The following is a 17281-nucleotide window of genomic DNA, read 5'->3' on the forward strand; positions in this document are numbered from 1 at the left end:
CCAGAGTTCAACGCCAGATTAGGAAAATCCTTGTAGAGGCCATCACCCCGGCGGAGGGCGCCGCATCCCCATAGGAGAGGGTCAGGTTTGACGAGTAATGTCAGAAGATGATGAAATTATTACGTGCAGGCACCGGACGTCGTCCAGAGGCGAATCAGAACGCGCCATGTTATCATTTACTATATAACATAACAGGGTGATGTGAAGCATATTGATTCGCCTCTGGACCGTCCGATAACCGCACGTAATAATTTCTCCCGAAGATGACATAGGACGAGGTGTGCAGGCAGAGCAGATAGGCATCAGATAGCATCGTGGAGATAATGGTGGAGGAACAAGAGGATTAGAGGCATAGGGAGGGTAGAGGAGGGAATAGAGGTTTCTTGTTGGGGGAATGGATAGATTTGTCTTTAAGATTGAGGCGATGTTGTCAGGCAAAGACTTTGTACAGTCAATTATTTTTCCACAACTCAGCGTCTATCATTATATTTGTACCACCTTCATTTTGCAACATTAAAAATGTATTCTCTCTCTCTCTCTCTCTCTCTCTCTCTCTCTCTCTCTCTCTCATACGCATCTCTCAAAATTCACATATACTTAGAGAGATGTTCAACCTGACATATTTATACAAATAAAGTGTTAGAATGAATTGAATACCACAAATTCCAGCAAGTTTGAAGCAGCCACTAACTGATTTTATTGATCTTTGAAAGCATAATTTCTTTTCCATGAGTGCATTAGCAGCTAGATGCTACTGTATGTTATGTGATCTGCTGGTTCCATAGTTAAATTCACTGTAAAGCTACTTCTCTTGGAAATCTAGACTCTCCCCATTGGAGAAAATGGAGGGTCAAGGAAGAAAAATGGAGGTGCCTGCTCAACTTTCCTCTTCTCTTTTCTTTTCTCCTCCTCTGCTACAGCTTCCATGATATGTCTCACTTCTTCTTCAAGGATAAGCTTGAGGGAATTAGAGTAAAGCTTATACTTGTTATTGTCTTGACCAATGGCTGAAGAAGCTTCTGAACTGTGAAGAATGGCAATGCAGATTGAGAAGGCCTGTAATGTTGATAACTGTGCATGGAAATCAACTGCATACTGTCCCTTCCCAGTCTCTGTAATGGTGAGAGCAGGAACCTTCTCTTTTTTACCCTGTAAAAGGTAAAAAGGAAGGACAATAAGCATCCAAGGGGAAAGCAGTTGTGACAATAATCAGAAGAAAATTGAAAAAGGAAAATATTTTCAGATAGTGATCCTCATAATATGATTTGGAGTCCTAGAGTAATGCAACATTCTTTGGAGGAATGATAATAAACAATAATTATAATCCAATACAAATATGAAGAATGGGCATAAAAAAGGATTATCTTGACCAGTAAGCAGTGGTTGAGCAGATCAATGAATAAAAGTAATCCTTATAATGGTAATCTTTCGCAATGAATTATTCCAACTTTTTACTCTATAACCATTAATTCAACTGCTAGAGAAAGAGTTATTTGGGGAAAGAGCACATGGTCTAAAATATACTAAAAAAACATACGCCGCTCTCTAAGGCCTCGTTTGTTTCGGTGTTTTTTTTTCCCCTCTTCTGTCTAGAGACGGAGAAATTATTTTTTGGTCGCTATTTAAATGGGACAATTCTATAGAAATGCTTTATAGGGAACTTCATTTTTCTACTATTTTGAGAAGCTTTTTGACATTTGCTTCTCTGTTAGAAAACTCCATTCTCTTAACCATTGTTTCTAAAACTATGATTAAGTTGGGAGATATATAATAGGAACAACCAAACGAAGCCTAAATATAATATTTTCGTATTATGGATGTTTCTCTCCGTTTAAAACACACTTAAGTTGGGAGATATATATGTATCACTTAACTTCAGCTTCTTATAAAATTGCTAGAAAATAACAGAACCTGAATCCTTAGTAAAAATATCAGCCACATGCTTTGAAGTAAAGAGATGAGAAGTGATAGACTTCTAAGAAATTACAACATCCTGAATGAAATGACAATATGATGTGAAACGTATTAGCATGGATGATTAAATTAAGGAAGTTTGCACGCTTAAATTTTAGAGCACAATAATTATAAGCTTTCTCTTGATGATAAACGACAAAATAAAAATGATAAGGTGATAAAATAACTTTGGTCTAAACACATGCGAGAGGCTGAAATCATTAAATAGTCAACTAAATCTTACTTTGCATACATGAGTGGTTTCAACGAGAAATTCCAAAACTAACAATAGGATTAGGCTATGAAAGATCCCTCACACAACTCTTCTAATTACTAGGCTTTAGCGGTGAAGAGCTTGACATGAACCTTGTGAGTCAAAATATAACCACAATTGAAAATAAACTAGGAAAATAGGAAACTTGGGGAAGAGTTCACCATCGTCAAAATTCTTAGATGAATTTGAGTAGCAAGGGAGAAGATCCGGAGTCCGGTGGCTGAATTTGAAGAAGTCCTGCATGTGGGCAGCAGTGTGGGATCTTCTGAGCAACCAATGAGAGCCTTCCGGATGGAGAATCAACACCAGAGAATTGCTGGAATCCTGAAACAGCAGCCGTGGCTTTTCCGGACAGCAAACGGGGGTTCCGGGGGTGCAGGACAGCAGTTTGCCTCGTCGGAAATATTCAGGACAGCAGCATAACGTCTTGGACACAAACAGGAGTGTTCGGCTAAGCAGGAAGCAAGGTAGTCTTCCTAAAGTGCAAGCAATGAGAAAACGTAAGCCTGAAAGGGCCGGCCAAGGGTGGGAGGAGGGGAGGGGCTGGGTGGATTGGGAGAGGGAGGTTAGGCTGAATGTGTGGAGCAAGGGAATTTACTCAAATCTGGAAATTAATCTCTCAGATTGTAGTAAATTTGGAGGGTTACTTGAAGACTAATTTCAAAATTTCAAATGTTAATTAGGGGGGTTAATGAAGCCACTTAATGGGATCCATGAAGAGGGGGGCCGGGGCTCATTGAGGAGGGAGGGGGGTTTCAAATTCAAACTTGAAATTAATTCAGAGATTTTAAGGAAAAGAGAGGAAAATTAATTTGAATTTGGTAATTTCAAAAATTAAGGAGTAATTACAGAAATTAATTGGAGATTAAAAGAAGAATCAAATGGCGGAGAAAACCCATGGGGTCGGCGCAAGGTGAGAGGGGGAGAGGGCAGGATTAGTGGGATAAGCTTCCAATTATGGATTGATACGTGACAATCTATAGATCAATTTAAATTAAATTGAAATTGGAATTCGTCATGAAAACTTTCCTAAATTAGAAATCCCAATTAAGAAAGAATTTGAATTTTGAAATTCAAATTTCAAATTTGAAACTTGCGGAAGGAGGGATTGGACGGGTGGGGAAGGTCGCCGGCAAGGTGGCCGGCCGGGGCCGTGGGAGTGGCCGGCGGCGGGCTTTCAAGGGGGCGGCGGCAACAAGGGTTTTGGAAGAGATTTTCTTATGGTGGAGGGGAAGAAGATGGAGGAAAACACGAACAAGAAGATAGAAGAATTTAACCACGAGCAGCAGACTCTTCCAACGATTGGCGGGTATTGCTTTTGCCCTCACCTTGGGCTCTCCATAGAACTCACACAGAGATCTATGAGAAAAGAACTCACTAAGACATCTTCAAGACGGAACTCACAAAGAGAACACAAGAGCCAAATTTTCATCCCTCAATACAAGAAAGCTAGCCTATAAATAAGCCTCATGAAAAGAAAAATAACAAAGACTAAAATGCCCTTCGGGCTACAACACTACATGACCACCCATAAGGGTATAAAGGGAAAAACAACAGTATAAAATAAACTAGTACAAAAACATATAAATAAATAACTAAAAAAAATCATAGTCGTTGATCTCCGATGTCCTCATCACAATAATTCTCAATATGCTTTCGCCGCTCGATTTTTATAGTGAGAAAACTTGTCAACAAACAACCAAATCCTATATGACCTATACGACCCATATGACCTCTTTGGCAGCCAAGCAAGCTTTGTCTATAAGATAAAACCATTAAGATGAAATTTGATGGAAAATGCCCAAAAAAGCAATTAGTTTAACCCTACAAGAGGAACAACCAAATCCCAAATATGACGATTGAGTGAAGTAGTCATCTTAGCATCCATAGCCCATTTTTGTAGGGAATTGAGGGATGCAAAAACGCCAAGCCGAGCCGAGAATGTGCATGTCCATATTTGAGTTCATTTATTATTAGCTTGTTCAAGTTCGGTTTAAGTTTGATTCGAGCTTTTTGTTTGTATTCAAGCTTGGTTCGTTTAAATTAATGGATGTTTGGTTCATTTCATGTTTATTGAGCTTTAAACAAATGTCTTATCGAGCTATAAACAAACTCTACTTCTAGATGTGCCAAACGAGCCTTATCGAGCCTTCTAACAAACAATCACATCGAGCATGTTTGTGAATATATCTAGTGAAGTTTATAAACTATCAAACAAAGTTGTTCACAAACATATCTAATGAGTATTCTTGAGCTATCAAATGAGCCCATTTATGAACATATCTAATTAGTATTTTTGAGCTACCAAATGAACTCGTTCACGAACAAGCGATCTATGATTCATCATATATTTGTTCAAAGAATGGGTTGTTCGCGATTTTAGGCTGATGCGGGAAGTAAAAATAATTTATTAAACAATTTTAATGGAATAAGTGAAAATAAATTATTAAATTATTAAATTTAACAATATATATGATGAGGACATCGACAGACATTTTCGACGAGTATATCAGCGCAGGAGGAGCAGATCGATGGCTACGATCCACAACCTTTATTTTGATGCTTAGTTTTTATTTTGATATTTATGTATTAATTGTTATTTACGATTGTACCCTTTTTATTGAGTTGTTTAAAGTTGTAGCCCCAGGAGCATTTACATCCTTGTATTTTTGTTTCCTTAGGCCTATATATTGTGGCCTCCTCTATTGTATCGAATGATGATTATGAAATGAAATTTTATGTTCTTTGTTTGATCTCTAAGTGAGTTCATGAGAGGAGAAGCCCAAGGAGAGCGATAGCAAGACTCGTCAATCGTTGGTGGATTCCAAGATTCGCGGCCCCAATCTCTTTTCTTCCACAACTTTCAATTCTTCCCCAATCAAACATCGCCGGCCTTACCTAACCAAAGCATCTAATTTTTCCCCTAAACCCGAGCCCCTTCCCACCATACCGCCGGCCTCCTTGGCCGCCCCACCCGCCGGCCAACCACTCAGCCGTCCGCCTCCCTCCACCATCCCTTCCTCTACTTGCTCAACCCGCCAGCCCACCTCCCCAAGCCCTCACATTTGAAATTCAAATTTCAAAAGTTCATTAATCACTTTCCTAAAATAAGTCTAAGTAATTAGAAAAGTTACTTAATTGAATTTCAATTCAAATTTGAAATTCAAATGCTTTCCAAATGCTTGCACTTAAATTTGGAAACTTATCCTTTTAGATAAAATCTAAAATTCAATTCATATTTTATTTAAATCAATGTTTATTGCTTGAGGCCCACTTAATTAAACCAAATCCCTCTCCCCCTCTCTCTATTTGGCCGGCCACCTATTCCCCTCTCCCTCTCTCTCCTATTTCATTAATTGCCACTAATTAATCCCTCTTAATTCCCTCCTAACCGCCGGCCCCCTTATGGGCTTAGTTTGAATTTCAAAATTAACTCCCTCCCTCCCATCCTTTTCAAAATCTAAATTAATTTCAGATTTTTGACTTTTCTCTCTCCCAATTTAATCCCAATTCCCCCAATAAATCAGCCCCAATCCCCTCCTCCTTTGCCGCCCCTAGTCTTTAATGGATTAATTTGAATTTCAAATTAATTCCATCCAATTTCACTTAAACCTGAATTTAATTTCTAAATTTCCCCCAAGTGCTTCCCCAATCTAGCCACTCCCCTCCTATTCCTCAAGTCGGCCCAACACCATCCCCTCCAACCGCCACCTCCTCTACCTCTTCTCTCCATTAGTGCTCCCTCATCTCCTGGCAAGTATGCATGGCGGATCTGGAAGTTGATCACGGCTTTGCTTACAATGCCCAAGGCGAGATCGACATCCTACTCTCTCCCTTCTACGAACCGGATTGGGAGTACGACGGCACAGTAGAACGCTACGTCAACCGCATCGTTTATTATCTCGCCGAGACCATCGAGCTTCAACGACCAAGAACCCCGTGGTTCCTCATCGGACGATCCTTGCCTCCTCCAACTCCAGCTACCTTCCCAACAACCAAGCTCCTCGGCTCGTCCTTATTAGTGGTCATCTCACTTCTGGTGTGGAAGATCTTCATCCGCTAAGCCTAGAACCGTAGAGAGAGAGTAAACCCTCAAGGTGAACATCTCAATATTAAATTTCGGATTTGTGTTATAAGCTATTACATTACGTTTGCCTTAGTATTTGATTGAGAGTGTCCTAGTTAATCTTAATGTATTTCTTTGACTAAGCAAATGGAACACTGCGAATTTTAACATCTTACTTTGATTTGACGCATAATTTTATGATGGTTAACTTTTAATAAATTTTCTTGTTAATCTCTTGTAACTCCATGCATGTATCACATCAATATATTTTTTAAAACTCTAATACCGTTCTAATTGAGCTTCTTAGTCGAGCTCTAATCGAGCATCTTAATGAGCTTGTTCACGAGCGTTAAACGATATTGTTCATGAACATAAACAAACCGAACGCCAAGTTGTTTAATCTCGTTTATTTAGTCATCGAGTATTTATCAAAAGTGTTCAAGCTTGTTCGCTTACCTTATCAAAAGAACATGAACTAGCTCTTATCGAGCTGAGCCACGAGTAGTTCGTTGAACGGTCGGTTCATTTGCAGCCCTAGGAAATTCCATGGCATTTTTTGATATGTCATGGGAATGATATCGATGATAAGGACAATACAAACATACAAAAAAATGGAAGAAGACCAAATGATGTATAAGATTGAATGGGGTGTGTAATATGTTATTGTTCAAAATTTTGTAGGATAAGCAGTAAATATAAATCATACAACGGATTTGTCACCAAGTGCATGCTTAGTTGATTCTAAAAATGTGCATGGAGGTGATGTTATATAAGGTGATAGAGGTCATCGAGAATAAACCTTTAGTGGAGTAGAAGCATAAGCGCAACTTGAGAAGGCGAATAAGGTGTGAAGATGGTTTTGAAGGAGATGGAGAAAAGAGGGGCAATTTCACGAAAAGTAACATTTTTTTAAAGTGCAAAAGAGTTGGGTCAAAGAACTATAATAGAAATAGACTTTCTTAATACTAGAATACTCCTGAAAGATTACATCGAATGGGACAATCTAAGCGCTTTTTTAGCGAGTGGAAAGGCATGAATAAAGCAAACGACCATATATTTGAGGCATAAGAAAAAACATTGGTTGGCTAAAAAAAAGAAGAAAAGTGAAATATTACATAGGGAAGGGAAGATAACTTTGTTAATGAGATAATAAATGGTTACCATGCATCCCCCTTAGTTTTGAAAACTATCTAGGAAAGGGGAAAAACTCAGTTGATGAGATAATAGGCGGTTAAGATGCATTCCCCAAATTTTGACGATGAATTTTCATATAAAACATAAGTCATAGCAACATGAAGTGGATGATTATTTTTGCATTCAACAACACTATTATATTAAAATGTATAGATGCAAGATGTTTGATAAATAGTACCATTGTTAGAAAAAAATTATGAAATTGAGATTGCATAAATTCTATAGCATTATTAGTGCTTAAAACTTGTACTACTCAAAAAAAAAAAAAAAAAAAAAAAATTCTTGCCAAAAAGTTTGAAATGCACGAAGGATCTGTCATTGCCATTTGAACAAATAAATCATAGTGGCCCTAACATAATCATCAACGAATGTGACAAAATATCAATCCTAGGTAAGTAAGAACACGACTAGAACATTAAATGTCCTAGTGAAAAAGCTCAAAAGGAAGGTTTTGATGACTAGTGGAAGACGAAAAGGGCATTCTATAATGTTTACCTAAATTCAGGCACAATAAATCAAACTTGAAGAGAAATAAGACATAAATATAAGCTTGAAGTTTGGTAGATATGGAATGGACTATTTGATAGTGCCATAATATGAAATATTGTTAGAAGAAAGAATAGACCGAGTAATAGTTGATAAGTAGTAAACTCCAACTTCAACACATCCACCAATCATCTTTCTAGTACTAAAATCCTGAAAGACACAATGAGAGAGAAGGTTATTAAATATTTAAGACTTTCTAAAAGGCACTAAATAAATAGTGGGTTGACAGGAAATTATAGAACGCATAAAACATTTGAAAGAGATGGATTTACAAGGATGCATATTGCATAATACCTTTTTCAAAAAAGAGAGTGGGGACCATCAGCTATAATGATAAATGGTAGAGAGGAAATACAAAGAGACAAAAATAGTTGACAATTATTTGCCAATTGAGAAGATGCACCAAGATCTACAACTTTAGATGTACCAATAGAGAAAACTTTAAAGAGTCCAAAGGAAGAGATGATACTTGAGGTTGGGGGATATGTATTATTGTTTAAGTAGATGATCATAGGAGATCTTGAGAGATAATAATTGATCTGGAGGAGGAAGAATTAGAAGATAAAAGTGGAGTGGTTGCAAAATCATGTTTGAAGAGTAAAAAAGTAATTGAAATCCTCCGAGCAATGGTTAAGAGTGTGATTGGTGTGATTGTTGTTATGTGTTGAATCTGATTATGTTGATCAATCTGATAGTTTTGTTATCTAGGAACTCAAAGCTTGTCATGTTCACTGGGGGTGCGGGGGATTTACCCCCCTAGTTGGATTTGGGTGCTTTGCACCCATAATTTTTTTTCCCGTACAACGCCCTGGTGCTGCATACCTGAGCGCCCAATTGTTGTGTTCCCGAGCGCCCCAACGCTGAACGATAGAGAGTAGAGCACCGCAGCAGTCAAAATATGGTGCTGTAGTGGGTCAAGACAGAGACTAAGTGCCGCAACATTGAGTGTTTGAGCGTTGCAGCATTGTCAAACAGAGATGGGACGACGCAGCACCCCAAACTGGCACCGTAGCGCTGCGAGATGGACTGAACATTTATTTTTCTCGTTTTTCTCAAGTGTTACGTCTCTTGGGAGTTATAACATACTTTCTCTTGTATTTTTTGAGTTAGGACAAGTATGAGAATGGTGCATGTGAGATGATAAGCAAGGAGAGTGAGAAAGAAGAGAGATCTGTACTTATTTCTCCCAATTTTTATAGTGAATTTTTTGGTGTTGAGTTGCTCTGTGGTTTTTTCCCTATTTTGAATTTTTCCATGATAAATCCTGGTGTTCTTTACTTTTTTGCTGCTTTTAATTTCATCCTTGTTTCGTCATTGTGATGTTTCCTCATCATGATCATCCCCAACAATTGTAATGAGAACAAGGGAAAAAACATTATAGCTATGACTTCCACATTCACAACTCCCTCAAGCATCACTAAAAAAGTTGTTGGAGTGTGAGGTGAAAAGAGTTTAATAATAGGAAGAGCTTGGGAGAGAGTGGCTATAATGTTATGAATTGTGAAGTCAACAATTAAGTGAAATGCACATTAGAGGCAATTTGGAGATCAATTTGGCAACCAAAAATTTCTTGTTCCGCTTTGCTAAATAGTTAGATCAATTGTGAAGGGAAATACTGCAGCAACTTATCGTATTTGGCTCTCAGGGTGCTATAATATTCTTGGATTTGTATATCATTGGGTTGGGGAGAAAAAAATCTCAAGAGTGAAGAGTCTAACGAAGTCATACATCTTCTTAGTCGAGTTTTGAAACATAATAATCATGTAATTGAAAGTTCAGAACTAATGACTAGGAAGGTAAGAACAAGTTAGTTAGATTGCAATTTGAAAATTTTTTTGGAGCCATTGCTACTTGGAGTAGAAGCATCACGATGATGAATTTTGTTGTGAAGAATAAAACCCTTGACCACAAGAAATATTTGGTATCCATTAAATTTGATAGGAGTACTTATGGTGGAGAACCATTTTGAAGTCATTAAGAGGGGTTAATTCAATGAGAGATCATGTAACACACATGACATAAGTGCGAGTGAGTGTAACAAAGGTAGTGGTCGGTTGTAATAAAGAGCAATAGGTACATGCACGGGTTGAGGGGTGTCATTGTGGGCCTTGTGGCCTCTAATACAAATGACAATAAGACTGTAGAGTGGTTTAGCAGTAGGAAAGTTGTGAGACGGAACTAGATTAGAACTATGGGGTTTGTAGGGGAATGATAAAAATGCATTATGAGCATGCACGTGTACATGGGATGAGGGTTTGCAACTTTGTGCATGGTAAGTATGAAAGTGTCAATAACATGAGAAGTTTGTATGGGATCCGCAGAATTGGATCGAGAGAGGACATCGCGAGTGCTTGACAAGCCAAGATTAAGAGTAGTATTGGGAGTGGTGATGTCAACTTGGGTTTAGGATTTCCTTGATTTGATAGCATGTTGGGGAGGAAAATATTTTTGCTTTAATCATTTTAATGGTTACACTCAATAAAACATGCACCACACTCCAAATATGGATTATTTTCCTATTATTACATTTCTCCAAGTTTAACATCAAACATTCTTTCATCTATTGAAAACAAATCTTATAATAATCACTTGAAAGATCCTTTCTAGATAGTAAGACAACTAACTATATATCCTCACCAAAGTCTCTGTATTGCATTCTACATGATATTTTTAACATTTAAAACTCAACAACAACAACAAAAAAAAGAATACAAGATTGGAAGTAAGTTTGTGGTATATGGTATCATACCTTAAAAAAAAGAATATTTGGTTGTTGAGTTTCTGCTCTTGAAGTCACATTATCATCATTGGCATTGTCAAATACAACAATTGGGCAGCCCATGTCCCAACCACCACAATCACATCCTCCACCAAATCTCCATCTATCAAGTAACGATGAGGGTCCTATGTCCTCCTTGTCGGGGAGCCCGTGTTTCCCACTGGGTGTAACTACCTTCACATATGCAGGACTTGAGTAACCATCAATGGTAACTCTTGTCTGATCTGCAGCATGAGAACTTGGTAAGTCTTGGTTTCCACAGTTGTCATTATCTCTTGCTTGCATATTTTCCAAGGCTTCTTTCTTAGTAAATGGAATTTGAGTAACAATGGAAGCTATTTCAAGGTTCGGTAGCAAATCAGCTGACGCCCACGGGTAAGAAGTGGAAGGGTCAATGTCGAACTCACTGGAACACCCTCTAACCAAGCTATCAGCAACAGCAAAAGCAGAAGTTTGATTGGAGTCTGAAGGACAATCAGATTTTTCAATTGCAACGCTCCTTCTTGCTTGAGCAATGTCATACAAAGTAAACTCTGTTACCGCAGAGTTATTTAATGATCCAGCTTCACTGATTTCAGAGCACAAGTAACAAGAAACCTGCATCTGACCAATCATATGAGAAGGCTGAAGAAGCCTGTTCTTTTTCCCATGAATGATGCTATTACTCTTCATTTTACAGCAATGGAAGGTATACACCCAATTAAATGCATTTTCTGTTTTCCATGTCTTTGCACTCAGAACATCTTCAGGATCTTTGACGGAGAATTCATAAGATGAGCTACCATGGCTAAATTCCCACTTAAGAATAGCATGCAAGTGCACGGGTGACGTCGCTGTTTTGATTACCTGGTCACTAGCCCTGTCACTATCAATCTTCTGAGCTGCCTTTGAGAAATCATTCATTAAGGATCTGGGGAAGACCTTATATCTACTTAAGCTCACAGTATCAGGTGTGCTACTAGTAGTTCCTGGTTCCATGAGTGACTGGTTACGCAGAGATTTTGATTTCATTACAGGATCCAACATTTTCTTAAATGGGCTGAAACGAGTCTTATAATTGGATTTCAAGATCTCTCTTTCTTTATAACACGAGTTAGAAATTCCCACCTTTTCTGAAAAGCACTTGGACAGAACGCATACAGTATCTTTTTCATAAATATTTGCTTCAACTCCACTATTTAAGAACTGATGCCTACACTTAGTTTCCTTCACTTTCCCTTCCTCCAGAAAATCAGGCACTGCCTTTACTAGAATGTTGTTGATCTCCTCCGTTTGTAAGCATATCCCCAACATGCTATCTGCAGAACTGCTACCTGCCGGAGCCGCATCTGAGTATGAAATGCTGATCTTAGAGCGGTCCACCAGAAGATCACGAAATGACAAGTCTAGGAACTCCATGTTTGACTTTGGGAGTGACTGAACAACAGATGTTGATTTCGGTTGTAAATTTAAGGGCATCAGTGGTTCTTTCTTCAGTTGAGGAAACTTAACAGATTCATTTGATGTCCTCCATGGTGTGGAGTTGACAAGTTCAAAGGATAGAAAAGAACCATCATCAAGGTAAGGTTCTAGATTTTTCTCTCCACCTCTTAGCTTTAGCATTCTTCTGATTTCGCTTGAGCCTTGATACATCGAACTCCGCTTTACCACACCACCATCTATTATATCAAATGCAATTAACTTAGAAGGCATGCTTTTTTCGCAAGGACTGGCAGGATTATTCAGAAAAAATTCTTTATGTTCGCTACCACTTAAGTGACGAGTGCCTAACTTTTGCGCTTCTTTATCTCTATCTTCAGCATTTGCACATTGATATACAAACCTTTCTTCAGCATTCTTCCTACTGGAGTGCAATGAACGTGCAATCTTAGGTCTTGATCCAACTTCAAAATGATTTTGACTCTCCAATACAATACTTAGCCCCATTGACGAGCTCAGCTGTTATCAACCATGATGAAATTAGTTAAGGAACCTATCATGAAATACTTTAAAGTTTCAATATATGTAAGCACCAGGGTCAATTGCCACAGCACTCAAAGTAAACAAAAGGAAAATAAAAGTTACATCTACAGCAAACCTTGTTATGGAATTAGTATGTTTGCAAACAAGTCAAAGAAAATTTTGTTTCTCCGTAGATTATGGTTCATGGTACATCTTTTGAAAGATATACCATAATAGTAGGGATGGCAATATTATTCAATAGTTGAAACTTGCACAAAATTTTGGGTTGATTCTCTTTATAGTCTTTTAGAGTCTGAGACAAAAGCTAGATTGTTGGCTAAAAGAAATGTGAGCCAACTTCGAACCAAGGGAGATCACTTGAAATATGATTTGAATCAACTCGAATGAAACACACAATCATAACTCTACGTCAAAATATTTATCAATTTTGTAAATAATAAAATAGAACCAATTTATACGTGTTATTTACTATCGAGTATTATTGAGCTCCATCATATTTGACTTAAAGCCAAAGAAATTTTATCTAAGTTATGCATTAATAATTTTACCAAAGCTGGAAATGCTTCCAAGTCAATGTAAAATCGATTTATTCTACATTGATTCAACACAACTCAAGCTGCAATTCGAGTTTGAATCAATTTAAAGTCAAATAAAGCTCAAAATTTTCAAGTTCAAGCGAAGATTTACTCGTTCTCAAACTATTTGATTTGGCAACCTGTGACATTTTGTTAGATTATATGCCTTCAGTGGGCCAATGTACGATATTCTATTATATATAATATCGTTTTTGAGCATGCATATATATATTCAAACATAACATTAAACCAACAAATGACCCCATGTACCTCCTACTATGTTTGAATGCATTTTGTAATCAAAAGAATCATAAAAATTGTCCCCTGCTCAATGGAAGAAAGCATCAAAAGAAAGAGCATGATAAAAGATTGAGCATTATAGAACAAAAAAATCAAATATTTAACTACTAATAATAAAATTAATCATTAATAAAAAAAAAATATGAATAGTTTTTAGAGTTTATCTAGACGCTTGAATCAAATTAAAATGGATGTTTTTTTTTCAAAATAGATGATTTGTTACTAATTTATAAAAGAGATAATTTTGAAAGAAAACTTCAATGGAAAAAGATTTTCTGCAGATCAAATTTTATTTATGACAATGTTAGACCGGTCCAGCCGGTCCAGGCGGGACCGGTTCAAGGGCGAAAATCGCAAACAGGCGGAGAATCCGCCTCTGGCGGAGAACGAGCGACATCAAGCTTTTGTCCCACTATATGGGGTCGGCTACATGAATCCTTTTTTGCCATTGTGTCCTGTTAAAAGCCAAATTCTTATTTAAATCTAATAAAGAAAGATCATTTCTAATATTTTCTAACCAAGTCTTATTAGGTCTACCTCTACCTTTCATCAAATTTTATTTATGGTAAGAATAAATTAATTATGAAATAATAAAATGAGATATATAACATATATTTGAAAGTATAATATTTACATTAATAAAAATAAAACAAGACTACTATAACATGTTTTTAATGGAATTATGTCAAAAGTCCTGAAGCATCACTAATGAAAATAATAAGAGAAACATAGAGAGCACGTGAGAGATAGAGTATAAGCAGGTGAGTGAAGGAGAAGAAAAAAAAGGGGGACTGCGCAAGCAAGGAAGGGTGAGCAAGTGGATGGGAGCGAGAAACTGGCCGAGCAAAAAAGTGAGCAAATAGGAGGTGAAACCATGAGCTCCCATAATGATAAGTAGGAATGCAAATAAAATGATAAATATGAATGTTTGTATGTGCATGTCGAAAGGTGAAATCATCCCCTTATGGTACTAGCTAGAGATGCTTCTACCCACGTGTAGAGGCTTTTGCCATATTTCACCTCGGTGGTCTGATAAGCTTGAGAAAACTAATTTCCATAAAAATAAAAAAACCAACAAGGTATATTAGGATTGCATGAACAATTTACCATCTCTACATTGCAGCCATTTGTTTCTACCTTCGTAGTCTAAGCTTCTGAGCCAAGTGGTGAAATGTTTGAAGTTAATAATTCAACCATCTTAAATTTGAGTCTCAAACATAGAGCAACAATGAACTACTTTCAAGTTAAAAAAAAAAAAATTTTAAAAAAACTTTCAAGTTAGTATCAAGCAATACTGTCACGTTGTGACAAAGAGTTAAATCATTTTTACTTATAAAACTAACAGTTCTTTAATATATAAAAAGGAAAGAAAGAAAGAAAAAAAAAAGAAGATTTCCATTTATTCTAAAAGAAGAAATAAGGATAGACTCATAGACCCCAACTGACAGAAATCACTTTCTCAAATTTATATATTTGACACAGAATTGGTTAGATTGCTTCAGCTAGGCCAGCTGTTGGCGGATAATCAAGGCCATATATTTTACTTCCGTTAAAATGTCATTTTCTTCTTAGCACCAGCAAAGATAACTCCAAAAGTAGGAAACTTTTTTTTTTTTTTTTTCAACTAAACTAAACAGAACTCCATATAAAATGAACAAGCATGAGCAAATTTCCGATGGTGATACATGCCATAATTATATAAAACAATTGGGCAAAGAAATCAGTACAAAAAACAAAATTAATCTGCAATGATCCAAGAACAGGAACAATTCTGCTTCAGGAGGGCACATATAACGCCCTTGCAATTAAAAAATCAAGAGCAATACACAAGAGATCCTCCCAAATCAAGCAACAGGCCTACCACCGAGCCCAAGCATGGCAAAATTACCTCAATGGAGGTTGAGCTGAGCCTTCAAACACCCCTAATCTTCAACTTTTGTACAGGGAAGCAACGGAGAGGAAAGTGAACTTGCGCAAATCTTATAAACCCAAAACCAAAAAGCAGAAAAGGAAATCAAATGACCGTGAATCTGTAACCGATACCGCATTAATGCTTGATCCATGTTCTAACCCCCAACCAGATCATCCTAATTAATCACCCTAAGAAAATGCCAAATATCAAGAATAAAACAAAGCAAGCTGACGAAATCAACAGAGAAAAAGCTACCATTCCACCAAAACAAAAGCAGTAAAGCCGCAATGCAACGCAGTTCCAACCAAACCCCCATTTTTACTTCCAATGATCACCCAAAACCCAGACTTGGCAAATCGACTGGCCTCAGAAATGAACACCAATTACCCCAAAAGCTTAACCTAAGTGATAGAGATGATTACCTTCGATCTCACGCGGCGAAGAAGAGTGATACAGTGGCGGAAGAACAGACAGAAAACCTTCGGCCGCTAATGCTGCCAACTTTTATTTGTCTGCCGCTGCTGCTTCACAGTGGCCCGTAGAGCTTGCACGAAGCCATGGCGCAATGATGCTTGCCTGCATTGGAAGTCGCTGATATTCAGTGCTATAAAAACATTTAATTTATCATTTCAGTGAACTTTACTTTAATTTCTGTAACAGTTATTCTTTTTTATTGAAATTACCGAAATAACACTGTCCGATTTGGAAATTAGAATTCGCGGTGATTTTGACGGTGCGTTGAACGGTCTTTTGCCAAATCTGTGGGGATACAGAATTACGTATAAGTATTTATGGCTCATTTAATACACAGATCTCATTCAGCAAAAAATTAGGATATTCAATTAGGACACCGATTTTTCGGGAAATTTTTATGGTGGGTATAAATGTAAAAAAACAATAAGAATAAAGCGGTCATGATATTTCGATGCGTGGGCGTAAGAAGGCTGAGCCTCAGTTGCCGAAAAATTATTACAACTCATTATGATCCGTTGATTAAGAGTTTAGATTATCAACTAAGTGTTATTGAGCTATCAAGATCTTTACAATTGTGCCATGGGGAGTAAGAAATCGGTTGTTAATCTGCTCAACTCTATTACTCAATCTTCCAATGAGGAAGTTAATGCAACCATCATAAATTTCTATCAAGATCTTTACAATCCTATCCCCCCTTGTAATAGGGATATGGCTATTTTCCCTGTGGGGAAAGCCTTGGCAGCTGATCATGCTTCCTCTCTTATCTCTTTTGTGACGGATGGAGAGATTAAAGCTGCTGTTTTCTCTGGTTCTTCTAAGTCTGCCCCGGGTCCTGACGGTATAAATTTTCACTTCTATAAATCCGATTGGCACATTCTTGGTCCTTATGTCTGTAGGACCATCAGATCTTTCTTCATTAAAGGTTATCTCCCTAAAGGTGTTAAGGCTACTGCTCTAGCTATTGTTCCTAAGAAGAAAAATGCTTCTAATATTTCTGATTATAGGCCGATCGCCTTGTGTAACGTGCTTTACAAAATCATTGACAAAACTATGACTACTAGAATAAAGCCGTATATGAATTTGATTGTTAAAGATAACCAAGTTGGGTTTGTGAATTCTAGGGTGTCTACTGATAACATTCTTCTAGCTAATGATATTCTCTTTCATGCTGGTAAAAGAGGTGGGGATAAAATTTTTTGTGCCAAGCTGGATATCAAGAAAGCATTCGACTCTGTCTCCCGGGAAT

At 37.3% G+C, this 17281-nt stretch overlaps 1 protein-coding gene across 3 annotated transcripts; it reads right to left on the minus strand.

Moving 5' to 3' along the window:
- Nucleotides 1-483: 483 nt before the first annotated feature.
- LOC110099787 lies at nucleotides 484-16142 on the minus strand. 3 transcript variants are annotated; one of them, XM_020827093.2, is made up of 4 exons: nucleotides 15984-16142; nucleotides 12561-12750; nucleotides 10783-12470; nucleotides 485-1149 (listed from the first exon to the last, which is right to left on the minus strand). In XM_020827093.2, exons 2-4 carry the CDS (start codon nucleotides 12736-12738, stop codon nucleotides 820-822), a joined length of 2196 nt encoding a protein of 731 aa, XP_020682752.1. In that variant the 5' UTR covers nucleotides 12739-12750; nucleotides 15984-16142; the 3' UTR covers nucleotides 485-819. The 3 variants fall into 3 exon arrangements, with proteins under 3 accessions (XP_028553126.1, XP_020682752.1, XP_020682732.1); XM_028697293.1 differs by lacking the exon at nucleotides 15984-16142 and adding an exon at nucleotides 15538-15714 and having other exon boundaries at nucleotides 484-1149; nucleotides 10783-12750; XM_020827073.2 differs by having other exon boundaries at nucleotides 10783-12750.
- Nucleotides 16143-17281: the final 1139 nt, after the last annotated feature.

This window comes from Dendrobium catenatum, unplaced genomic scaffold, assembly GCF_001605985.2.
Source record: "Dendrobium catenatum unplaced genomic scaffold, ASM160598v2 fragScaff_scaffold_908, whole genome shotgun sequence".
Classification (NCBI taxonomy): domain Eukaryota; kingdom Viridiplantae; phylum Streptophyta; class Magnoliopsida; order Asparagales; family Orchidaceae; genus Dendrobium; species Dendrobium catenatum.